This window comes from Seriola lalandi, unplaced genomic scaffold (assembly GCF_002814215.2).
Source record: "Seriola lalandi dorsalis isolate HSWRI2012SDOR001 ecotype SW California unplaced genomic scaffold, Sedor1 jcf7180002054560, whole genome shotgun sequence".
NCBI classification, from domain to species: Eukaryota; Metazoa; Chordata; class Actinopteri; order Carangiformes; family Carangidae; genus Seriola; species Seriola lalandi.
In genome coordinates, this window is record NW_019525113.1 from 1,442,949 (window position 1) to 1,468,849 (window position 25,901).

The following is a 25,901-nucleotide window of genomic DNA, read 5'->3' on the forward strand; positions in this document are numbered from 1 at the left end:
CAGAGAAATGCAACGTCCTGCCCTTCTACATCTTGAATAGTGGGAGTCATGAACCGCTGCAAGGTGACACGTCCTCTGATTTCAACCGAAACTTCAACCTAGACACGCCGTTGTTATTTATCACCAACTGAACCTCCGTCAAACTGCACCAGCTCCTTTCTTATCAAACATCGGTATCGGGACCATCTTGCGCAGTGTTACGGCGAGCGGAGCAAGCGGTGGCGGCGGCCACTCCGGGGAATGTCGACTGGCCGTCAGTCCTGACATCGGCCTCTTCTGATCTCAGACACCAGCCAAATGGGGTAGAGTACACAGCATTTCAAAACACTGTCACTGCCGAAGCATGCTAGCTCTTCTCATATTTCGGAGCGGTCTTCTTTATGTGTAGACTCGTGTAACTTTCTACTCTTTTTATGAAGTCTTCTGGTCGCTAGCAAGCCAATAACAAAGTTCAAATCCCGTTAGCTAGCATTGGTTCGTTTGCAGATGTGTGCTACGGCAACGTCGGCTTACGAGCAAGTAGCCTAGCGGAGACATGAATTAGCATGCTAAGTTAGCCCGTGGACCTGCCTGGCGCAGCAAGTCTCCGCTCATGAGCGCTGGGGTTCACATCAGGGGCATGTGTCCTTAAATTCTCCTAACAACAATGCGGTGCTTGCTCAACTTTATGTATTAACCTTCTCGGGCTGCCGATAAGAACATTTCAATCCAGATGTGTAAATTACCATTATTAGCTTGTCAGCTAGCTAATGTGACAGACTCAGCCAAAGCAGCATTTGAATGGTTTTGTGCTAAGCAGCTAAACCGTGTTCAGTAGGTGACAGGCAGCGTAACGATACCTGTCACTTCAATACAGACTCAGCGTGGGCATGTGGAGACCAACATGCTGTTAATACTGCCGCTGCTTAACACTCAGCCACTTAACTGTTACCGTGCTCAGCTACCTTAATGCCTTCTATAAAAAAAAATGTTATATATATATGTATACATATATGTCATTTCGAAATATTTTATTTTAATAGGCACTTCCTGTCCTGCTGTGATTCAGTTACACTCAGACAAGTACTGTGTAGCTGGACGTCAAGTATGACAACTGAAATGATATATTGCTTAAAGTTACATGTTAAATTTTATATTTTAGTGCCATTTTTGGTGCCACTCTTTAAACTGTACTTTAATTTTATAATTAAATGCTATCATAATGCCTGTAAAAGTAGTGTGGCATGAATGTTTAAACAAAATTCTTTCTCACACACCCTTTTTCCTCTCCCTCTCTCTGTCTCTCTCTGTCTGTGTGTGTGGTCTCAGTCCAGTAAACTTAGGACAACCCATGACCCTGCTAGTTCAGCCTGTTGAATATGGTGTGATAATGCTGCATTTAAATAGGTTTACAGGAAGAGATACTACAGCTTTTCTCTTTTGGTACACGGCCTTTCCGTGTATGTGTGTGTGTGCACAGGCGCTTCATGCTGTGTGTGTATCTACAATATCCTGGTGAGCTATATATAGCACCTAACAGAGTTTGCAACTTGATCTGAATTGTCTTTCAGGGCTACAGTACACTGTGCGTTGCTTTCCACTGGAAGTGAAATATCTCCCTCATCTTTTAGTTAGTTAGAGTATCTTTTTCTTTTGTGACTGTTTTTAAAGGACTGCTCACTGCCTACCTGTAGGGGTTTATGCAAGCCTGTTTTATTTTGTGTTTTTGTGTGTTTTGTCCTCAGAGGCCCCTGTAAATAAGGTTGTAGTGGCTAATGATGGAAACTTTGTGCAAATCATTTAATCTAGTATGCTAGGGCTCAGTTGACTGAATATTATTTTGTTTTTAGTCCATCTAGTGCTTAACACTTGACAAACTTGTGCACACTTCTATACACATAATTTGGATAACACAAATGACAGATTAGGGTACGGCTACTGTATCTATAAGTGCACAGCATGCAAAGTAAGCATGCATATATTGACATATTCTAGGTGTGAATGTAAAGTCTATTTCCTGCCTCTTTTGCTTTGTCTGAAGTTGATTTGAATGAATAAGCGTGCGGCAGCCACGGCATGTCCACACACACTGCTCCAGTGCAAGCAGAGACAGATTTGGTGAGCTGCTGACAAAGTGTTTCTTATCTGGTTAGGTGATCTGAGAACTTTGGGGTGAGTTACAGTGAGCGCTGCTAAGGTGAGCTATGAAAGAATAATGTGATATTGAGAACGTTTCCACATGACAGAATATACTAAGACACTTAAGTACTGGACTAGTGAAAAAAAGCAAGGCCCCAGTCTAATCCCTAAATAGAAAGCGTTGGCGCTAAGCATTTTTTATGACACTTGCATTCTGGTTCAAATTAATGTCACAGTGTCTATTGTGGTTCTGTGCCTTTCTATGTGCTTGTATTTTGCATATTTTTGCATATAGTCTGTCCACACTGATACTGGTCCTCAACCTTTTAAATTACATTAATAAATTTAGTCACACCAGGCAGAATGAGAGCAGTGTATTCAGGCTCTTTACTTTGCTCGATCAGGTGAGAACAGTGCCATTTGACCCACACTGAGACCTTGTGAACATGCAGGTCCCAGTCCTTATCCAAGCAAACTGGGGTGCTGTTTGGTAGAAGTGAGGATGTAATCTGAACCAGCTACAGGATTTAACCCTCAGATACAGTACACAGTTTCATGGGTGCAAGAGAACGGATGTTCACCTATGTTTGTCAGCACTTACTTACGCTATGCTTGGAAAGCGCCATGTAACAAATGAAGTCTCAGTGGATATGTACAGTAGGATATTTCTCCATGTGTCCAAACTGAGACTAGAAAATCATACATAGTTACAGTTACAGGGAGAGGACTCTTGATATGTTATGATATTAGATACATGTATTAGATATATGTGGGTCTGTGTGACTTTTGTTTACAAATTTGAAACATGTAGGTGTTTAGGTTAAATTAAATGACTTAAACAGGAAAATGAAACAAAGTGAACTTTTTCAGATACAAAAACAACTGAAGGTGTGATCACAGGCTTAGTGACCAATGAGGTCACTATGGGGCCTGAGCTCTAACCAGATTCTAACCATATGCTATAATTCTATAAAAGTGTTACAAACATTAAAATCCAAGGGCAGAGTTTCTCTTACACATTTCGCAGCGGTGGTCCGCCGGTGCAAAATATTGCTGCCACTGCAATGTCATGAAGTCACAATTACATGACTCTGCAGAGGGCTTTTTATTTGAAATGATGGATAAAGTGGCAACACGTGGGGGAGAGAGGGAGAGAGAAAGGTAGATTTTTTTTTTTAGTGGATCATCAAAAAATCCATAAAGTTTTACCAGCCCTGTTGTAGCAGCGTCTTTAGCGGGCCTCTATGTGTGCCTGTCATTCAGGGTGGGCATGGCGAAGGACTGGGCTTACTTCACACATTGTACAAAACGTGGGTTTTGTCCAAGTTTTGTATAATTTGTGTTTGCTACCAGTTTAACTTTAAATAATCTGCGTCTCCCCACCAAAGAGTGGGAGTAGAGTGTTGTTGGAGAATCACTAAATAACATTTTTAATTTATGTATTGAGTGCAGAAAATTGCCAAGTGACTTGCTGATGCTGTATGTAGCTACAGAGCTTGGTAGATGCTTGTTTGACTTCTACTGCCTGCTATATGAATGCACAATAGTATTTTATCTTTGTAAGGGTCTCATGGAGCTCAGCATGGCGTTAACAGTGAATACCATTGTTCCCTCTAAGCAGTGTGTATTGCAAATTGTATTACATATGAATGCACAATTTAGGCTCTAACTGGGATTCTGCAGCCAGATGCTGCAGCTGTCAGCACCTCTATCCTCTTTGGCTTTCTTGTCCTGTGCTTTTGTAATCATACCATTATTTACAGTGGGTATGAAGTAATGAAATTTGTAACACTCATTATTTTCCCAGGCACTCATTATTTTACAAACCCATCACTTTCCGTTTAAGGGTGCTTACATTACAGTGTGTTCTGTAGAGTAGATGTTGTAAAGTAGCCAGCAAAGGCTAAACATGTGCAAACACTTTGATGATCTGGAGGTAATTTCCCACCTTGTTCATATCCAGTCCAGTAATTACAAGTTTGCCTGTTTAATCCAGGTGAACTTTCCGCTTGGTTTTCTTTCATCTCTTTTTCATCCTAAATTTCTCCCCTCTTGCATCATCCCTCTAGCCTCGGACACTCACCCTGCTACCTCTACTGTACCTTCACCACTTATTATTCAGGTATTCCCAGCTTATACTAATTGTAATGTCTACTCTGACATTCATCTCATCGTACTCCTTCTGTCCCACAATTCTGCTAATGTAAGAGATTTCAGTTACAGTCATATTATTTTTAGGCTAAGTTTTTGGCCACTGTTTATGGTTAGTTCAGTGTTGTTTTGGGAAAAAGATGCTGTGTACAACCCCTAATGCTCCCCATGGGAACAAGAGTTGCAGTTCTATTTTGTTAATTCACCTATTCTGAAAAAAGGGTCTGATGTAAGAATATGTTGCATATGAACCATGTGTGGAGTGCATTCTTACACTCATTTTTCGTGGTGATGATCTTTAACCTAACCTATGGGAAACCCAAGACGCTGTGTCTGGCAGGACCGACTGGTCGTCCTCTCCTGAGCAGAATGGGAGGTGTGTATTCAGCTTGACACTGAACGGCTTCTGTCCATCAGCCTTCTGTTTTCCAACTTGCCTCTGTGCCGTACTGCCTGCCTTCTGTCTGTACTGAGACTGCAGTTTGATCTTTTTCCTTGATCTAGTTGGCTTTCATCCCAGAATGTGTTGGAGAGGATACAACCTTTGACCCTATGTACAAAATGAGCCCAGTACTTCTCTGTCCCTGAGCTGAGGCAAAGCCATGAACAAGGTGCCTGGAGGCTTCTTACCACTTAATTTCCAGCCTGTTGCAAAGGTCTTCATCTGCGTTTGTCTGAAGTAGCCAAAAAAAATCCTGTGTAAGTTGCCACATATTTCCATGCCTTCAGCGACATTCTCCCAGTCCATCCACTCCAGAACACATATGTCACAAACATGTGCAGATTCCATTTTGAAGCACATATCTTAAAGCTGAAATATCTTTTTTCCTTCTCCGCTTAGCACACTACTTTTTGTAAGATTCATAATGCTTTCCCTCGTTGTAAAAAGGAAGGTGCATCTTAGGTCATCTCTTTTGTTGTCACTGTACAGAGAGGCCTGTTACATCAAAAGACAGCGATGCTTTGAGATATTCACAAACGTCTCACTTTTCATTTTTCTGTGGCCTTTCCTCTGTTGCAGGCCCTCCTCTCTGCACATCGCCTACTGGTTAGCCTATATTTACTCAGCCCCGTGACATGTTTTGTTGCCACAGCAACCTGCCACAACCCCCCTAGTGCGCAGATTTTATTTTTTGGCTGTCACCTGTGTACTGTCCCACAATGCACTGCAGTTTACCCCCAACAAGTACTATGAGCAGACTGAGAAATGTGAGTCCAGAAAAGGCAGCTATGCAGACTGGATTAACTTCTCCCAAAAGTAAACTACCTTTTTTTTTTTTTTTTTTTTTTTTTTTTTTTAATCAAAGGTTAAACATAATAGATTTTTTGACTAACTCAAAAACCCCTCTCATTTTTAGATGTTTGTTCAAATGGATGTTGACCTGCAGTAACCTCTTGTTATGCTTGTAGACTAATACATTCCTCCAACACCAGGCTGCAGAAAAACAAACTGGATGTTGGGAGAGAAGAACAAGCAAATCATTGAATGAATGAGGGAGGAGAAAATGTCATGGTTAAGATTGTAAAGAGAAAGAAATAGATATGGCTTCTGGGTTGAATGTGATCAATAATCCATGAACAGGGTTTCCCTGCCTATTATACTCATAGCAGGCCCACTGGAGTGCTCTGACCAAAAAATGTCAAACATGCAGTATACTTTCTATTTTTTTCCTCCTGCAAGACTTTTGAACAAGTTCCAATTGTGTCCTTTCCTTGCCTACAGCCTTTGACAGCATACAAATATAGCCTTCTCCCAGTTAAAAGTTATGAGCTTTGAATATTTTTCCTCTGTGCAGAAGGTTTTCACACTGGCTGTATCAATCCCAGATCATTTCTCCAAGATGACCAGTAGTTTCTCAGTGATTTTCTACTGTATATTATCAGACATGGATGGTTGGTGCTTTCTAATTAAGTGACCTTTCAGTGGTCACATTGTTAAGAGACCCATGAGTGAAATATTTGTTTTTGGTTTTGATTCCATCAGCAGCCTAAAAAAATCAGAAACTTCATTCATCAAAGAGAGAGTAAAGGCTGTAATTTATTGGGTGCTGGCACCAATAATCACTCAGAATGTCCTGATGGCTGTCACTTGGAAGCTGTTTCACATTATTGGTCCCAGTTGGTTCTTCTTGAGTGAAAGTTGGCAGGGACTTGATGGCTGATTCAACATCTTTAAACCTAGCACTGCTCGCCTGTCATCATCCTTGTTGATGTTTCTAAAGTTGCATGGCTTGCAAATCAATTCCGCTCCTACGACAGAAGCACAGCTGACAGAACCATTCTGTGTCTGCCTTAACGTCAACTTTGTGTTTTTCCTCTCCAACATGTAGTGCAGTGATTTTAATTCAATCAAGAACAGCTGAACCAAGGAGACAGTACTCTGTTGTAGTTTCTGTCCTCAGGTCTAATGTAAATAAGAATCCTTATACCAACAATTGTCTAGTCAAGGCTTTGTTTTCTGTGTTGCTGAAGAGAAACTGAGAATCCTCTTCTCATTTTCACTTGTGTTCTCAAAGACCCCCTTCAATGAAAATCAAGTTTTTAACCTTGTTAATGTGTCCATATGATGTTTTTTATATAATACAAGACATATCGAGCGAAATAAGCAGTCAACACCACGACCATGAGTGTTTCCACCTTGAACTGCAATGAACCAATGAGAGTCTCAAAAAAGACAGCCAGGGATTCATATGTTATATAACCTACGGAACCAATCCTCTAAATGTGCACGTATGGGGGGCGTGCAAAATAAACCCGAAACCCGGTCAGTACAAAGACAGTTTGCATTCGCAATTGCATTAACACTGTGAAAGCCACCGCCAGTTACAAGCTAACAAACAACATAACATATAACTACGCTAACCGTTCTGACATGTCTGCTAGTCATCGATTTTGGTCACAACAGACTCCTCATCTGAGTCTGGGTCTGACTGAGGCTCAAACATATGGCTGAGTCTCTCTGACGTTTCCTCTAACGCTAAACCTCTTGATACTCCCTGCTCTTTCACCAGCCACGAAACCTTGTCATTTCACCTGTCAACCTGGCGCAGGCAGCTGTGGTGGGCGGGGCATAAGGCCTGATCCAGAATTTGTCAGTGAGGAAGTAAGAGTAGATGTGCTTCCAGTCCCAGTTTTCCATATTTTTTTTTCACTTTTTATGTGGGAACACCATGTTTAGCAAAATATTAATCGTAGCAGAGTATTTTTACAGTTTAAAACAAATCTGGAGAGGAAGTTTAAGCTGCTAGTCTTCTGAGATGTGTGTTATCTGTATATGCTGAAGGATTGTACTGTTCAGTTGTTAAGTGTTCATCTAACTACTGCTGCAAATGGTAATTTCAAAAGTAAGTTACTGAGCAGCCCAACCAAACACATTTTTATGTTAGCGAGACAGTTTGGAGAAATGACACCATTCATAGCTTTTTGCCCCCAATTTTATTACATTATATCAGTGTGTCCCAGGAAAACTATTCTCTCACAGCAGCTTCAGTGTGATCATGGGGTATTATGGTTATTGTTAATGTTCCAAATGAAAGAGTTTAAAGCTGTCCATGTCACATTAGATTTTATGATATTCATCATGGTCCAATTTAGAGTCGATTAATTGATTAACGAAGGCCCAAAGGTAGATTCACAGCAGCAAATGTGCAGCATGTCTAACTCAGTGAAAAGTGGTCAATGGTGATAAAGATGACAGTTTTGTGCTTGTTTGAAACCTGTGAGTGTGGACATGAAGGGAGTCATCACACCAGCCACATCACCCACATAACGGTGGAACATAAAAGCAGGGGGAACAAAAGCCTGTCAGAGGTGTTTTGTGTTATTCAATTTTAGCAGATTGTAATAAACTAGAGCTGTGTTATCTTTTTTAGGTGTGTTGTAGCATAAACAAAACTGCACAACATGTTTTATATTAATACCGTTCCAAAAAAAACAATTGTTAATTTGTGGCCAGTGGGAAATTAATTGTCTGCCACCTAAAGTCCGTAAAGACATTAGTTTCAGGGAAATGTTGTTGCAGCTCATGATTGTGTGTGTCAAGCTGAGCTTTCTTTGAGTCCTGAGTGGATTCTGCTTGAAAATGCAATTCAGAAAAACCAGGGAAACCACTAGTTTCAACAGCAATTTTCTGCAGGTCTTTTTAAATGATATTTGTCGGGAAATAGTGTAATATTGTATATACATGCAGTCATTCTGGAGGATGTCAGCTAGACATTCAGATGAAGTATGGAAATATTTTGAACAAACTGATGATAAGGCTAAATGGAAACTACACCTTAGGTGGTGAGGAGTCATTTGCAGTGAAGACAAAAAGACATTTCCAGAAAATGATGCCAAACAGAGAGACCTTAAATGAGAAGATTTACCTTTATTTATATATATATATATATACACACACACACACACATACCTTTATATCTTTGATTAGGTTGGATAACACTTTTTAGAAACATATTATAGTTATCTTACAGTGCTGAGTGTCTTAATCAGTCATCTACCAGCTCTTCGGAGAAATCATTATAATATTCCTGTAGTGCACTGTCATTCTTATGTTTGGTTCCTGTTGCATTTCAGCCTCTTTGAGTCTTCTTTATCAAAGTTAAACTTCCAGTATAACATCCAGCAAATCATCACACAACCCGAACCACCAACTTGAAGCAAACATATGTCCTCTGGTGAACCTGACATGGATATTTCTGGTGGCTGTGCCATTAGATCTCCATTATTATTAATAAAAACTGAAGAAGAACTTCATAGGACAAGTTTTGACTTCAATTAGTCCTTCACTGAGGATTAATTTTGTTAACAGTCATACACATTGTGTTAACCATGGCCTTATCCTAAGTCACAGTGCAGAGTGGCCAAGCACATTTAACTCATTTTCCTTCTCTTAGGCTACATTTCGACTGGCGCCATGCGCAAATGCAGTTTGTTAACCAGCTGATGTCAAAAAAAAAAGTCCCAACTGTGCGTCTCTGTGTAACTGTGTGCCCTCCTGCGTCATACACATTATTCATTCATCAGTACTGTTAAACACTTTGGCCTCAGTGTTTACTGGTGTTGATCCACAGAGCAGCACTGTGGCTCCTGTGTTTTGGACTTGGCTCCGTATTTTGTTCTCACTCTTGGCCCTGACTTCCCAGGGCTCTCTGGGTCTATTAATACCAGCTCACTCTAAAAATACAGAGTACTGTGTGACCCACTGGGACTAAATAGGAGCTCAACCTCTTACCGTAGGCAAACTGACACAGACACACACACACCCACACCCACACCCACACACACACACACACACACACACACACACACATATTACAGTTGCAAATCACCCATGAGTTTTAGAGTACAACATCCCCGGTCAGCTGAAGAAAATTAGTATTTTCCAGAGTAAAAAGCAAAAACCTTTCTGCAGATTCATTGAAATCATTCCTCGGACCTCTAGGCTTAACTCAGAACACTGATCTTTGTTTCCCTCGAAGTTGAAGGAGTGTGTGTTTGTGTGTTTGTGTGTGTTGACCTGCTTTGTGTGTGTATATGTACTTTTTATATTGGCCCTAAATGAATTGGCTTCATATGTAAAGACCATGTGCTATGGATTTTAAAACTCATTGAATTATTTCCCTAATTTGTTTGAAGCAGTGATTGGACACATCTGGACAAGGTCCAACAGTCAAATTGAATTTGTTTCCCAAAACAACTTGTGAAAATGTCAAATGAGAAAATGGAGAATGGAGAAGATTTTATGCCCTAACACATTTGTTGATTGTTGTCATTGGACCTTGAAAGAAGTCAATAAGAAAATGATGTGTCCACCAGGGCATGAACATAATAATGCCAGCCCACATATTTTTGTTTTCAGTTGCTCCCTTTTTAAAATAAATGGTTGAAAAACAGCCAATTAGTTCATTTCTTTTGAAGTATTAATAATAAAAGCTTTGGTAACTTAGTAATGGACAACAACATATTAATTTGTCCATAAGACAAATTCCTTTTTTATAAACCACAACACGCTGCTGAGCAGATTTTGCAAATAAGGAAAAATAAGCTGCTGCTGCTGCTGCTGTAAATCAATATAGCTGAGAAAGCTAACAGTGACTAGTGGTGGATATGCCAATACTGCAAAACCATACCAGTAGAGATTTGGAGTGTATGGAGCTATGACTGAGACTGAGACACTGAACGCTACGTATCATTATGTGTTACTCAGGATTAAAGTATGATTGCACATTTGGACACTTATAAAGTGCTCCACATCATCCACAGGTGTCAGCTGGACCGTACATCATGAGGATTAGCAGTGATCAATTATCATGAATTAGATTTGAAAGGCGTGCATGTCTATGTCAACTGTACACACCTCGCTTTGCTTGGTGTAAGACAATAACTTCTTTTTTTTTTTTTTTTGGTTTGCAACCAAAGGCACCGCCTTGTTTGATACCATTTGATCCCAGCAAACAGCCATTATCTGTCCTGCCTCAGCTGGAGACATCTTTTTTTAGAACTGGCTCCACCTTGACGTGACACCCTTGGTGGTGAAAAATGTTCAGTTCAGTAGTGGTGTGAGACATGCTGGAAATTTAAGTAAAGCTGGCAACTGTTCTACTGTCCATATCTTTTGCTGTACACCTGCTGCACAGTCCAGGCTGCTGTGGTAACATACAGGTATTACATCGAATTTAATTTTAGAGTTAGTTACAAGAAGTAAACAGACCATCAGTGTCTGTCTCTCAGCTGCCAGTTCACATATTTGCAGCTTTAGGGACCAAACCTGGTGTTTATAGTTTTTTGTCCACCCTGTTTACATCTTTAAAGGCAGACTAAATATTACACCTCGCTATGATACACTGTCCCTCTGACCCTCAAATTGAATCAACACCTCTTTAAAACAGTTTCAACAGAACCTCATTATGAAAGTCAGATTTATTGCAACACTGTTGTATTGGACTACTTCAGTTTTAGCTCAAAGTGTAATTTTCACAGCATTAGTACACTGACATATTTGAATTGCGACAATTCGTGTAAGAGACACTATTTCAGTCAGTCAGTATCAGCCAACTGAGTGTCTGAGTGTACATTTGGTTTAGATAGATGCTCAGAATCTCTTGTTCGTTGATATTCTCAGATGACTGAACATTTCATTCGGCTTTACAGTGGTAAAGGGTAACATTGATTGATCGTGTTCACAAAATAGTATTTTTTGCCCCTAAATTACTGTAATCATTGGTGTCCTTAGATATATTTTTTATGAATATTCAATAGGGCTTAGCGATATGCAAAAAAATCAGTCATATTGTGATTATTATGCCGGATATTGCGATTTCAATATGAGTCATGATTTCAGTTACATAAGTTATGTTGATGATGTGATATTTGTTGGATCTTATACCACAAGCATGTTCCTTTACATCTGGGGAAAATGATGTGTGGGCCGGGGTGTCTCTGTAGCACCACATTGGTCAAAAAAAAAAAATTGCAGCTCCTGGGATTTGGATATTGCACTTGGTCATATTGTGATTTCAATAATTTTTCCATTCATTGTTCAGCCCTAATTATAATTTATTAAGTTTCTATAATGAATACCATCAAGTTGTTCAGCAGTAGAAACTGAAGTTATAAATTGTTACAGGTAATCTGGACTGTCAGAGAGGAGCACTCATGAGTGTAAGTTAGCAACTATGTTTGAGTTGAGTAATTCCTCCCAATTATTATTACTTTATTTCATTCACTCCATTTGTCTTTGTCTCATTGACACACTTTTCTCATGATGCTACATGTGGCATTCTTTCAGCCGTATGTGTTTACTCTTGGTTTGCCAGCCTTGGCTGCTGGGTGCACACATGCCAGGGTGTAATAGAGTGAAAACACAGTGAAAGTTGTCAAGACATGGACAATCTAAATGCGTTTAATACAGTTTTATTTGATTTTGCCCTGAGATGCATGAATATACTGAGGTTGCTGGCTGTGCAACACACTTTGTGCAATCTTTGACATTCCTTAAATGTATTGTACATGACTACAAATACTGGGAGGTAATTCATGCACACAAGTTATTAATATGAAAATACAGATAATTACTAATTGTTCCGTACAAATATTTTTGGGCTCCATGTTGCAGCATCAAAAACCCAGAGCAACTCTGTTTTCTTCAAGTCGTGTTGTTAAATTTGAGGGGATGTGGGTTTTACTCAGCAAAGTCAAATAGCTCTTTGTGACAGAAGCACAGATTGATCATGATCATAGCAGGTGTAGGTAAGTAATGTATCTCTGGTATATTACCTGTTTGTCCTGGGCATCTGCATATGTGCAAATCACCCCTTCAGTGGACTGACAGTAGGCTCTGATTGCTCCTGGCCAGAGTCCTCTCCTCGACATTAAACAGACTTTCACCACATGAGTATCTTCTTCGTTGGTTTTGCACCATTCAGCATCCCATCCTCACATCCTCATTGTGCCCTGGACAGACACAGCCAGTTCTTAAATCTTGGATCCGACTGTTGTTACCTTCATCTACTGAAGACACTTTTTAACAACATCGATGGCCATCTCCCAAATACAGTTAAAATTTTTGTATTTTAACAGCTTCAATAGAACAGCAGACTTTCGTAAAAAGACCTGCATGGGTCTATTCGCACAGTACATGATCATTTTCTCACACTTGTTACAATGAACCAACAAAGTACTTTGCAGTCCTGCACCCATCTGTTCGTGCCTTATTATTATGTGCTTATTTTTATCGAGCTACTGTGAGCTTGCAGGTCAGAGTGTTGTTATTTACTGGGCAGTGTACATTTGAGTAAATCCAAGAGTCAAAATGTCATCCTGCTTCACTTTGGCTGTAATTATATTTCAAGCTTTTAGCAGTGTGAGAAATGATTAACATGGTTTCTTTTTTAATGTGTTTTCTCAGTAATTGGTCAGCTGCTAGTCAGTATGGGTGCCGCTTCCCGCTTTCCTTTCAGGGTTGCGGGGGCCTGAAGTCTAGATCAGCTCATCTGGGGTGAGAAATTCTTCAAAGACTTTTATGTCAGATATTGGTCATTTGACCTCTGTTCCTCTCTGCTGAAAACGTGCAATTAGCATTTTGGACTTGCAAATACAAATATATGAGAGCAACATATTTTGCCATTGACAAGTTGTGAAACCATTAAAACATACTACAGGACACCCCATTTTATAAGGAAAGCTACAGCCTGTGAGGCAGATGGAGAGCTGCAACCCTGTCAACATGAAAAACAAAAGCTAGACTGAAAATGAATGTTAACACCTGCTTTGGCAGAAACTGTATGACTAGATAAGGGGGGGGGGGGACCTCCCTTATGGGACATTAACTATGATTTTACAACCTTGATTTTTATTGCAAATTAATTGCACAGCAGTCAGGTTGATTTGATTTAATTCATCATTCAAATGTCACCATAATTAAGTACTAATCATTTCTCAAGCTTAGCTGTGAAATGTCTTGTTAAGTTCGTGTGTTGGGGTCAGGATCTAATGAATGCAGATGACATCAGTTCAGTTTAGTGGTTGGTGCTCCAGGTGCTTCTGATTAATCAACACCTTTTCCATAAACAACAGTGAGAATCAGATTTAGTTTGTATCTGTGCTGCTGCTCAGTAGATAGCACTGGACCTGTAAAAAGTATTCAGTGGTTTTACAGCACTGAATCACAGTGTATGGAATTTGGCCTCAATGTGAAATTGAAAACAAATTGTCACAAATTAATCTGACGTGAAATACAAACATACAACATAAAGTACAACATGTTCACACCCTTCCCTGTGACACACCTCAGTCATCACTGGTGCAACCAGTTGTTGTAAGAGGTTGCATAATGAATAGAAAGGAGAGCAGCTGTGTGTAATCAGCCCCAAGTGAATAGCTTGTGCCCTCAAAATACTTGTAGTTTACTCAAGTTAATTGTTTGTACTTGTAAATGACTGTTTTTTAATCTTAAACCAGACCTTCCATGTCACAGGTCTAATGGAAAATGGTTTATGGTTTTTAGTTGCATCCTCCTGTGTGCAGTGCACTGAAACCCTTTTCTCCAGATGTTGTAACACAAATTGGGTCTTGAGATTCTTCCAAATAAAATATTTTTTTGAGCCTGTAAACAGCTCTGCACAAATAGAATTTCCTGGCTTGAACGGTTCAGTTAAACATTAATATGCCAACCAAAAAATGGCGAGTCACGTCAGCATCATTTCTAGCTACTACTAAAAGGTCAAGAAGCAACATTTATTGTGTCTTATGATCTTCATTAAGGGCAGATTGGTTTGAATGGCTGTAATAAGTGTATTACCACTTCAGAGAACCACTCAAAACTCATCCAGTCTGAAAAAGGCTTTAGCTGTTAGCTGTTCTGAAGTCGTCTTGTGGCTGATTGCTTAGATACAGGCCCCATACACATAGAAAAGAATGAGGATGATGGTAGAGTGAGGTATACTCCAGGTTTACAAAAGCTTCAAGTGAGACACAACATTTATGAGTTCTAGTTAAAGTTCTTTTACAGTCCAAACTGGACTGCACCTGACCTCTTCAGGCTTTTCCCTTGTTGCCCTGTTGATCATGTCAAACAGCACAAATGCCTCCTTGATATCTACTATCTTTTCTTTAAAGGTCCACTCGAAGGTCAGCGTCTCACCACAATATTAATCCGCCTCCTCTTTGTTTTGCACAAAGCAAGTGAGTCACACTTTGTCAACAGGGCTGATGTCTGACTGTCCCCGTTTGAGTTAATGAGTGATGAAGTCCTCAGCCAGCGAACAAGGCTTCTCTCTGTGCTGACTCGAGCCGGTGTTAGTTAATGACTAATTGCGGCATTGTGTTTACCATTACCTGTCAAGGTGAGTGAGTGGTACAGATGGTTCTGTTAGAGCGGGACAGCTGACCTGACCGACTGTACCGTGTGCAGTGGTCAGGTTGTGTCATCAGCCAAAAATGGAACTCAGTGGAAATATTTACATGAGATCTGCATTATGTCAGCCAAATATCTGGGCTGGATGTTTTTGTACGGGCTCTGATGACTGTTTTGACCAACTATTGTTCACTAGCAAAAGGTGTGGAAAGGGTCCTGTTGAGACCTGCAAATGCCAAAGATCTGTTTAATGCTCTGTGCGCAAGCAGCTTTTGAGGGAGAGACGGCAAGAAAACGAGTGCACAGCTAGTTTGTAAACTGCACACAAATTCTTCAACACAGAGAAGCGCACCCCGGTCGCAGAGGTTAAACTCAGAAGCTCGGGGGTTACGGACACAGGCAGGTGGCGGTGTCAGGAGAGCGTCAGCTTGCAGCTATGGACTTGAACCCAGATTGAAGCCTCATGTTTTGGGAAGTGTCCGTCATTCTTAATGCTGAGTTTGAATCCTGCTCAGCTGAAAGCTTCACCAGTAAAGCTCGAAGCCGAGAGCTGAGAGTGAAGGCCTTGGTCATCTGTGCACACTGAAATAAATTAACAATCAAATACCGGTAATACTAATGAACTCTTTGGTTCGTCGTGTGTCTAATTAGGCAGGTAATTAATTTTTGTCAGTTTGTGCTTAAACACCAAGTGTTAAGCTGAGAAACTGTGTCTCTGAGTGAAGGAAGGAGACACAGGTATTGCTACAGACAGTGTTGTGGAATGTGTGGTGTTTTTGTGGTTTGTGAAGTGTTTGGTTGGGGGAAGGACCTAAAACACTGTTGAGCTACTTCTGAGTTGCAGGCCCCTCCCCCCCAGCTTGAACTCAGTCTTTGCTCTCTTTCCCTTAAAGGGACAGTTACCTCACAGCGTCCCTGGCCTCGCTCTCCTGTCAATCTTTTGGTCTTCTTCTGTCTCTCTCTTTTCTGTCTTTGCTCATGAAGTTGATGTTGACCCACAGGCTGAAGATGTACACACACACTAACAGATAGCACTGACTGTAAAGGTTACTATCTGCCTCCACTGATGATATTACTCTCTTGTTGTCCCCCTAGGTCCATGTGTGGTCAGTGAAGTGTACCGGAGAGCAGCATGGCAGTGTGTCAGCTGAACATCTGGGTGAGATGAGGTGAGTTAACAGGCCCAAAAGTTTGCTTTAAAGCCCTAACCTGGGACCAGAGTGTGTTGTCAATCATCCACTCAGTGCACGTGCAAGGTTTAAGATTTATTTTTGGAAAAAATAAGCAAAAATCCTTTTTCACTAAATTTATTTTTGCTTATTTTTATAAATTCTGTCCAGTTGCAATTTTCTGACCAATTATTTAACATTTTCAAATCTCTGCTTGTGCAGTGGTCAGATTTGTATTACTCCCAGAGAGAGAAATTATCTGAATTTGTCTTTCAACTTAAGTCTGAAATACCTATGATCATGTTTTGTATCTTCTCCACCAGTGTTGGCTGTAAGCAATGTGAGCTCCACTGACAAACAGGCACAGCTATTCTCCATACCGGACCTCCACCTCAATCACCAGCTAATCAAATGCACCAAGACAATAAACTGGCCAATCATGGCAAGCAGGTCACCAGTGACAGCCGGTCCCAGATACCGGGTGTAAACCAGCAGGCTCAGCAGCAGCCAGGAGCTGCTGGTCACCTGGGTTCAAAGGGCGTAGGCACTGGGAGCCATGGAGTCAAAACCAACCAGATTTCCCCTGGCAACCCTGGGCTAAAGGCGGTCAGCAAATCAATGAGCAGCGTCGGAGGGATGCTGAAAACCAAATCCAAGCGGGAGCGAAGTGTCTCCATCGACTCTGGTGAATCAAGAAATGCCATACCTCCAGCCCTGGAGACAGATGCCAAAGGAGGTAAGGCACGCACACACAGAAGAAACTGTGACAGCATCCGGGACACACAGACAGTGTGTTTCTGTTCTAAGTATGCAGAAGTTCACTTCCTTTACCTTCCTATCAGCCAAATCTTTACCCGAAATACCAGATTACGTGCATTCACCGCCTCCACAGCAGGAAGTGAATGTAAGGTCTGAGAGGACAGAAAATGTTGTTTTCTCTCTCACTGAAATGCCCTGACCTTTCAGTAAAGCGTCAGAATTTCCCCCTGGCTTTTGATAGTTTGTGCCATGCCTGTGCTGCAGTGATGTTTCTCAGATGAAGAAGCATGTGGGCTCGGAGGGAGAGACACAGGTCATGAGGTTGTGAAAACTTAGTAAGCCGTGAGAGGTTGTTATTAAAGCAGGAGATGATAAGTGGGTGGAAAGGTGTAAAGTTCCTTTTTGTGAGCGTCTCAGTAAATATTAGTGTTGATGTGGTAAGGTATTTGCATTTGTTTGCTGTTACTTATTTAGACGTGTTCACGTGAGGGTTTAACTGCAGATGACATTAATGTGATGTTGTGAAACTCATCAGGGCTTCCTGTGCATGCAATGAACCATAAACACACACACACGCATACACCTTGACACACTAAGAGGGAGAGGTGTGGTTCTAACACAAAGAGTGACAGAATGAAAGATAGAGTGGATCATTTGAAGGCAAACTCCTTCTGGCTCTGTTTGACCTCCCCTCTCCTTCTGTCTGTCGCGTTGCCTGTGATTTAATTTCTGTGTGTCGGAAAAACAAAAGTGCATTCAAATGAAATGCAAAAATAATCACCCCGCTATCAAACCTGGAAACCTGTAGAGGTGGTGACAAATAGTCTGATCGGGGGAGCAAACATGGCTGACTTTCTTGTTAAGATAAACCAGTAACAGAAACACTGACAGAAAACAAGAGGTCAGCTTGTTGTGCTTCATACAGCTTCATATTGCCTCTGTGGCCTCTGGAGGCAGCAGTACTCCCTCTGCTGTCAATGTCTCTGTACTGTCACTGCAGACTTGTTTGCCTCCTCCCTTACTGTACATTCTCAGTCTTTTAAGTTTGTGGTTTCCCAAGCTCATCTGATGTGTTTATTTGAAGGCAGTTTTCTGCCAAAAAACTCAGTAACATGTTGAGTAATGAACCGGGAAAAAATCTCCACTGATTTGTTTATAGAGCTTATATTATCTGATTGTCAATCTGTTTATTTCCTTGTCACCGTTTGGAGTCGAAAACCCACAGCTTTATTTGCTGTCAGAAGATGATTCTTACCGCACCGGCTACCGTGAGGAAATGTTAAGGCTGCAGCATATTTCTTGCGGCTGTTTGCACACAGCAGCTTGTGCATCCACAAAATTATTAGTGCACCCGTGTGAGAAGGCTCAGCACCTGACTCTCAAAACATTGCATGCTGCAGATGTGATTAGCATGCATGGCATATTGATGAGGGGAAAAAAAAAAAAAAGAAAAGAAAACATACAGACATGAGTAGAACTGCAAATGATCCTGGGTTTCATTTTTAGTTTAGATTTTTCAGGTGTGAATATTTCCTACTTTAGTTAATTTAAGAAAATACATTTATAGTCAGCTCAGTTTGTGTACTTCAGTGTTTACAAATGTTTCACTTTTTGCACAGGCAGAGAGAACATTTACATGTTTTTCATTGCTGTTTTCAGAGTGTTATGTCACATTTTCCCATGAAAGTATGAGAACACTTTCTGGTCACAACATGTTTGTAGAGGATATGGTTCAAAAACGGGTGCAGAAACCCACATTTTCAAAAAATAAAAAAAAAGAATTCTAGCTCTGGTTAACATAGTCCATAATTTCTCATGACATGACTATGGTCCATTTTGACTTTTTGATGCAGCTGGACACAATTTTGTAACAAAGACCATTTGATAATTGATTTAAAGTGATTCTGGCATTTGATGTGATGGGTTACATTATTCAAGACAGGTGTGAGCTTAACTTCCAGCAGGTAAGGCAAACTGCATTAGAACAGGTAGTAGCACACTTGCCTCTTCCTTCTGGAAAATACAGTGATGGGTGTAGACCATCAATGTTAAATGTAAAAAAAAATAGATAAATAAAACTGGTAAAACCCTTTAAAGGGACAGTACTGTGACAGTTGTTATCCAAGTTTTGATGTGTGTGTGTGTGTTATTCTGTAGAGGGTGTTATGCGCAGTAAGCGGCGCTGTGTTCTGGAGAAGAAACAGCCATACAGTGGAGATGAATGGTGCTCTGGCCCTGACACAGAGGAAGATGAAGACAAGCCACACACTACGACCCACCGTGAGTCTGTCTACCTCCTCAGGGGAGGAAACACATTGAATGTAGCGCAGTCCTCACTAACAATGGTGTCATTGTGGCCACAACTGTGTAGGCTATTTGAATTGCTCATAGAAATCCCACACCATGTCTCAATTCTATTTTCTAAGCAAACAACTGGTTAAAGCCATAAATTATCCATTGCTTTTCTCAGATCCTGTTCATACACTGAAAGGAAGAAGATATCAGCTTGGAACGCCAGTCTATCCACTGATTTGACTTTACATGTGTTTTAGCTCCATCTAGTGTTTAGATGTAGCCAAAAGGATGTACTGGTATTACAATTGTAAATGAGGAGACCACTTGTAGCAAATTAAACCAGTGTGCTGATGATTTTTCTCAGGGGAGCGTGGGCTTGCAGGTCCTCTCCAGGGGCTCTCGGATCGACTGTCTGCGGGACCCATGTCTGAACCTGGGGGTCCTGTAATGGGATGTGGAGTGGGACCAGGGTTAAAAGCAGAGCCACCTCAATCTTCACAGCAAGTGGTGTATGTTTTCACAACCAGCCTAGCCAACAGGTGAGAACTGTGTGCAGGTGATTATTCACATCAGAAGTACAGATATCTAGATTTTCTTTATATTTTCAACTTGATTTAGATTGGATTGTGTCCTCCAACACTGAATTTTGCAACTGCAGTAATCATTTAGTTTTGTATTATTCCTCTTTACAGTGCTGCAGAGGCAGTAATGAAAGGACAGACCGATTCCATTCTTCTGTTTCACCAGCAAAATGTTCCAGGCACCAAGTTGGAGCAGGTCAGACATCCGCAGCTCAGTGGCAAATGAAACCTGTTGAGTTTGTGTGAAACTTGTTGAACTATAGTGGAGTAAAAGTGTTTTCCACAGTAAAGATAACAGGTGCAAAATATGTGGGAAGGTTCATTTGTTTAGCTATTTTGGTCTCAGATGCCTCCTAGTTCCTGTTTCCATTAGCATTTGTTATGACTGAGACTATACTGAGAAAGTGAAGTGCATGTGTTTTTCTGGCAAATTGATAGGCAACGTATAATATGATATGATGTGTGTGTATACATATATATACATTGCATGCTGCAGATGTGATTAGCATGCATGGCATATTGATGAGGGGGGGAAAAAAAGAAAACATACAGAGATGAGTAGAACTGCAAATGATCCTGGGTTTCATTTTTAGTTTAGATTTTTCAGGTGTGAATATGTTCTGCTTTAGTTAATTTAAGAAAATACATTTATAGTCAGCTCAGTTTGTGTACTTCAGTGTTTACAAATGTTTCACTTTTTGCACAGGCAGAGAGAACATTTACATGTTTTTCATTGCTGTTTTCAGAGTGTTATGTCACATTTTCCCATGAAAGTATGAGAACACTTTCTGGTCACAACATGTTTGTAGAGGATATGGTTCAAAAACGGGTGCAGAAACCCACATTTTCAAAAAATAAAAAAAAAAGAATTGTAGCTCTGGTTAACATAGTCCATAATTTCTCATGACATGACACATCCTTTTGGCTTTATAATATAATAACAAATACTATTATGTTTTTAATTGCCTGAACTTGTTTCTTTTTCTGCTTTTGTCACAGGGCCACCCATCAGGGAAGCTTCCTAATATGTCTGAGAAGGTAAACTCCAGCAGTTCTCCACCCACAGGCACCCCGAAATCCCAAAGTGGAACTCCGCGGCCTGCCTCTGCAGGAGTTGGAGGCCCATTGCATCCTGCAGGCACGCCGTCATCAGCAGGACACTCAGATAATGAATCCTCTCAGACCAGATCCGGAGGAGCCTCCAGCAATAATAGCATTGTTGCCCATAGGTCAGAGGGAGGGAGCACAACCACACCTGCAGGCCCAGTCCCAGGAACTGGAGATGGGGATGTTGCAGGGGGTATGCCTGTTCCTGTTGCTACTGTTTCCCCCTCAGAGAGTCCCTCCATTTTATCTGCACACCTACAGAGTGATATAGGTCAGAGGAGTGGCCCAGGGAACACAGATGGTCTTTCCAAAGAGCAGCTGGAACATAGGGAGCGCTCTTTGCAGACGCTGAGAGACATAGAGAGACTGCTTCTGCGCAGTGGGGCAAGTGGAGGCCCTGGAGATACAGGAGGATCCAACAACAATGCTACTAATAACTCCTCCAACTTAAATAACAACAACAATAGTGATAGGAGTGGTATTCTTGAAGACAGTGACAATGGTACTAATAACTCTGGAAACTGCAGTAGCAGCAATGTGCTATCATCAGCCTTGGTTCCAATGGGCGGTATGAAGAAATATGAAGAACCCCTCCAGTCCATCATTTCTCAAACACAGTCCCTTGGGGGACCTTCCCTTGACAGCCCTCAAATGGACTCTCACCATAACCTACCACAACATCCCCATCACCAGCTGTCTTCACCTGGGGTCAACATGGGTCCCTTACATGGACCAGAAGGGCTAACCCCAGAGCAAATGGCGTGGAGGAAACTTAAAGAAGAATACTACCAAGAGAAGAGACGGCAACAGGAAATGCAACCCCCCACACATCCCCAGCACTTTAGGATGGTGAATGAGATGGGCATACATGGAGGTCCCATGATGATGAGAGGGCCCCCTCCTCCCTACCACAGCAAGCCTGGAGACCAGCAGTGGGGTCCTGGCAATATGATGGGAGGAGGAATGGGTGGAAATGTACGAATGATAGACATGCACCAAGAGGGACCCCGTGGTCCAAGGTTCCTGGGACAGATGCAGAGAGGGCCACCTGGAGGAGGAGGGTTTCCTGGGAGTCCAGGGGGAATTTTATCAATGGAGGGTCTAGGGCCCCAAAGGCCCACCAGACCAGGGATGATTTGGCTGGATGATATTGGTGGCGGAGGTCCTTTCCATGGCTGTTACCCCGGTGGACCTCCTCAGCACTTACAGGGTGACCCAGAGCATCTGTTAACACGGGAGGAAATGTTTCGTATCATGGAGAAACAGCAGATGCAAGGGCTTCCCAGGTTTGAACTTGACAGATTAGCAAAACAGCAGCAACAGGACAATCTGAGCTCAAGAATTATGGATAATCCTGGGGGGCCAGACTTTTCCAATTTGGGAATGGGCCGGGGCCCACCCTCCACTCGGGGTGATCCTATGGACTTTCCCAGCTCACGGGAAATTATGGGCTCTCCTGGAGGGGGTCCTCAGATGAGAGACTTGGTAGATTCTCCTCTGGGGAGCAACCTCACAATGAACATGAACCCACAGATGAATGTTCAGCAACAACAGCAGATGATATTATCTCAGAAGCTCCGAGGGGGTTCTGCTGGAGGGGGACCTTTAGGTGAGATGTTTAGCCCTGGAGAGATTTCACGAATCAGGGCTTCACAGAATGGAAGAGGGGCACATAAAGTAATGATCCCAGGACATGATGGCCCCTTTCAGTTTCCCAATCAAGGTCCCTTCTCTGGAGGACAGGTGGAAGGGCCCTATCTTCAACAACCTGGCCCTGCAATGTTTGGGCCTGATCAGCAAGGTCCTAATCAAATGGGAGGTACATCGCGGCTTAGTCACATGCCGATGACTGGAGGCCTCAGGGGAGCAGACCTCGGTCCTAGGCACTCCTCTGACCTATCAATCAATGTTAACCCTTTGACCTCTCCTTCAGTGCCTCCTCCTCATCAACTCAAGTCACCATCCCTCAACCAAGAGCCATCTCCTCTTCTACCTTCCCCCTCCGCTCCAGGACTGAAGTCACCCTCACAGATCTCCTCCGCAGGGCATCACCCCCCTCTTCCCCCTGCGTCTGGTGCTGGGACTCCTTCCTCTTCTTCCATGAAGTCTCCCCAGGTAATGGGGTCTTCGAACCTTGGGTTGCACTCTCCGTCTGCCTCTCCTGGACGACTGAAGTCCCCAGTCATGGCTGTGGGCTCTCCAGGGTGGACGTCTCCTAAAACAGCTCTTCCAAGTCCAGGCGGTCCAGCCAGTGGGAAAGTAGTGGGCAATGGAGGAAGTAGTTCCACTGAGACAGGTACACTCAGAATCCAGTAAAATCACACATCAGAGATCCTAGCATTGGTATCTCTGATGTTTGATCATCATTAATGATGTTCCACATATTACTGTGACATTAATTATTTTTTATTTTTTTTGCAGGCCAATCACTTCCCCCCAGGAGCTCCAACTCTACCCCCATTAGCCAGCCGGGCTCCATGAATCCTAGCATGCCATTTACTTCGTCTCCCGATGCCCCTCCAACTCAAAATCCTTTATCCCTTATCATGTCTCAGATGTCCAAGTATGCCATGCCCAGTTCTACTCCTCTCTACCATGATGCAATCAAAACAATTGCCACTTCCGATGATGAGATGCTGCCTGATCGACCTCTTCTATCTGGTGTTAGCATTGGAGGTATGAAAATAAGGGCATATTGTTACATAGACATGAAACTCCTCATAGTTTGGCAGTATGCAGAGAGGATGCAGTAGAATGGCTCTGGTTCAGTAGATATTTCCATGCCATCAGAGAAAGACTGAGTGAATGACGTGTTAACTCTTAGACATGTGTTGTTTTGCTATAAAAACCTTCTCTCATCTAAATAGGTAGGTAGGCAGTAGTGCAGTTTGATAATATGAAGACATTCAGTTAATATTTCATAAGTCTAATGGGTTGAGAACTGGGGCTGTCTATTATGTCTATTAAATGTTAATGTGATGTTAGTGCGATTTTTTTTTTCACATGCTGGCCTTGTTTTATCACCAGGAAACATGGGGAACCCCCAAACCTCCCAGTTATTAGTCTCCCAAGGCTCCATTGGTCCTCACAGTGATCCACAAAGCCCCATGGGAATTGTAAGCCAAGCTCAGCAGCACCTGTCACATGACGCCTCAGGACCTGTGCTTTCTTCCCCAAACCAAATGGGCATACCTGCCATGAATTCTGCCATGATGGGGGGAGGCGCACCTGACGGAATGGGGCCCTGCAATGTTTCACCCATGTCTCAGAACCAGATGGCAGGTTTTCCTCGCATGCAGCCACCATCTCATGGACCCATGCACTCACCTATTGGAGGAATGTCACAGAATTTCCCTCAGGCTAATGAAGATATTCTACCACCCCAGCACATACACCTGCTTAGCAAAGGTCATCCTCACCAACGCCCCCCTCACCCCTCGGACTCATTTGCCTCTCTGCCCATGGGGGAAGGCCCGGATCTTAGTGAAGTCATACGACCCACTCATACGGGGATCCCTGAATTTGATCTCTCCCGCATCATTCCTTCTGATAAGCCCAGTAGCACTCTTCAGTATTTCCCCAAGAGTGAGCCACATCAGAATCCACACCAGGGGCCACCATCCCAGCAACCTACTCCACAGCAGCTCCTCAAACAGCTGTCTTCTTCTGGCCCCCCACACAACAGTGGTCCTTCATCCAACCCCCACTTAGCAAACCTACAGAATATGATGGATGAACAGCAGCTGCCACCTCACCCCTCACATGGAGGGATACGCCAAAGTATAGGCATTCCTCAGGGGGGCTCGAGGGGTATGGTTTCTGGTGGGGGCATGGGCCCTATGTGCCCCCCTGGACATATGATGGGAAGGACAGGCATGGTACCCCAGCAGCAACTCCAGCAACAACAAGCCATGATGGCCAACAGCCTTCTCCACCATCCTTCCAACCCATACCCTGGCATGATGCCCTCCCAGCAGCATCCACACAATCTGATGGCACAGCAAAACATTATGATGATGCAGGCTAAGCAGCGAAGCATGTCAATTCCAGGGGATCCCTTTGGCCCCCAGGGTCCTCTAATGTCCCCTCAGGGTCCCATAATGGGCCCCCCCCACCCACAGTCTGGTATGATGGGCCCTCAGTCTCTCAGACAGCGGGGAATGTCTCTGGACAGTCCCATTGGCTATGGCCCTGGAGGCATGGCCAATATGCCATTCTGACCCAGCTCACATAAACTGTAAAAAAAAAAAAAAAAATAATGGAAAAAAAATATTTCCACTAGGTTAACTTCCCATTGTGTCCAATTTTTTTCATTAATGTTATTCTTGCAGTTGTTTCAAAAGAGGAATGTAAAAACAATATATCAGTGATAATCTTAAAATTTTAGATTACAGCTGATTAAAAAAATTATTATTTAAAAGCACTGTATCATGGTTCAATAACAAATCTGAAGCCATTTTCTAAAATACTGTAAAATATGTATATTTCAAAGATGTGTGTACTTGTTGTGGGAACAGAGTGGCGGTCAGGAGAGGAGTGCCTCAAATTTCTATTTGTTTTAAAATCATTGATTTATTTTCTCCAACTACCAAACTGTTGTGCAAAGAAGTTACACTCACATACACATATACTGTATATATATATATATATATATATATATATATATATATATATATATATATATATATATATGTACGTGTGTATATCTAATATATGTATATGTGTGTGTGTGTGTGTAATATAATATATACTTGCTGTATATAAGATGCAATTTGTGATTGTTTGCAGTTGTTCTGTATAACTGTGTTTTAATAGAAGTCTAAAAATAGAATAATACTGATCTCTAAGGTGGTTTAGTTTTGGTTA

At 42.0% G+C, this 25,901-nt stretch overlaps 1 protein-coding gene across 1 annotated transcript; it reads left to right on the forward strand.

Annotated features, from left to right (window-relative positions):
• bcl9l (bcl9 like) lies at positions 1-25,882 on the forward strand. Its single transcript, XM_023416053.2, has 9 exons — positions 1-302; positions 16,220-16,293; positions 16,617-17,029; positions 19,210-19,332; positions 19,712-19,886; positions 20,040-20,124; positions 20,928-23,331; positions 23,457-23,711; positions 24,063-25,882. The coding sequence occupies exons 3-9, from the start codon at positions 16,705-16,707 to the stop codon at positions 25,253-25,255; spliced, it is 4,560 nt and encodes a 1,519-aa protein (XP_023271821.1). The 5' UTR covers positions 1-302; positions 16,220-16,293; positions 16,617-16,704; the 3' UTR covers positions 25,256-25,882.
• The last annotated feature ends 19 nt before the right edge of the window (positions 25,883-25,901 follow it).

What these genes read in the sequence shown, in the direction of transcription:
- bcl9l (XM_023416053.2), top strand. Translation starts at nt 16,705, where the DNA reads ATGCACCAAGACAATAAACTGGCCAATCATGGCAAGCAGGTCACCAGT. An exon ending in AAGTAGTTCCACTGAGACAG is followed by an intron (nt 23,332 to 23,456) that starts GTACACTCAGAA and finishes TTTTTTTTGCAG; the next exon opens with GCCAATCACTTCCCCCCAGG. An exon ending in ATCTGGTGTTAGCATTGGAG is followed by an intron (nt 23,712 to 24,062) that starts GTATGAAAATAA and finishes TTTTATCACCAG; the next exon opens with GAAACATGGGGAACCCCCAA.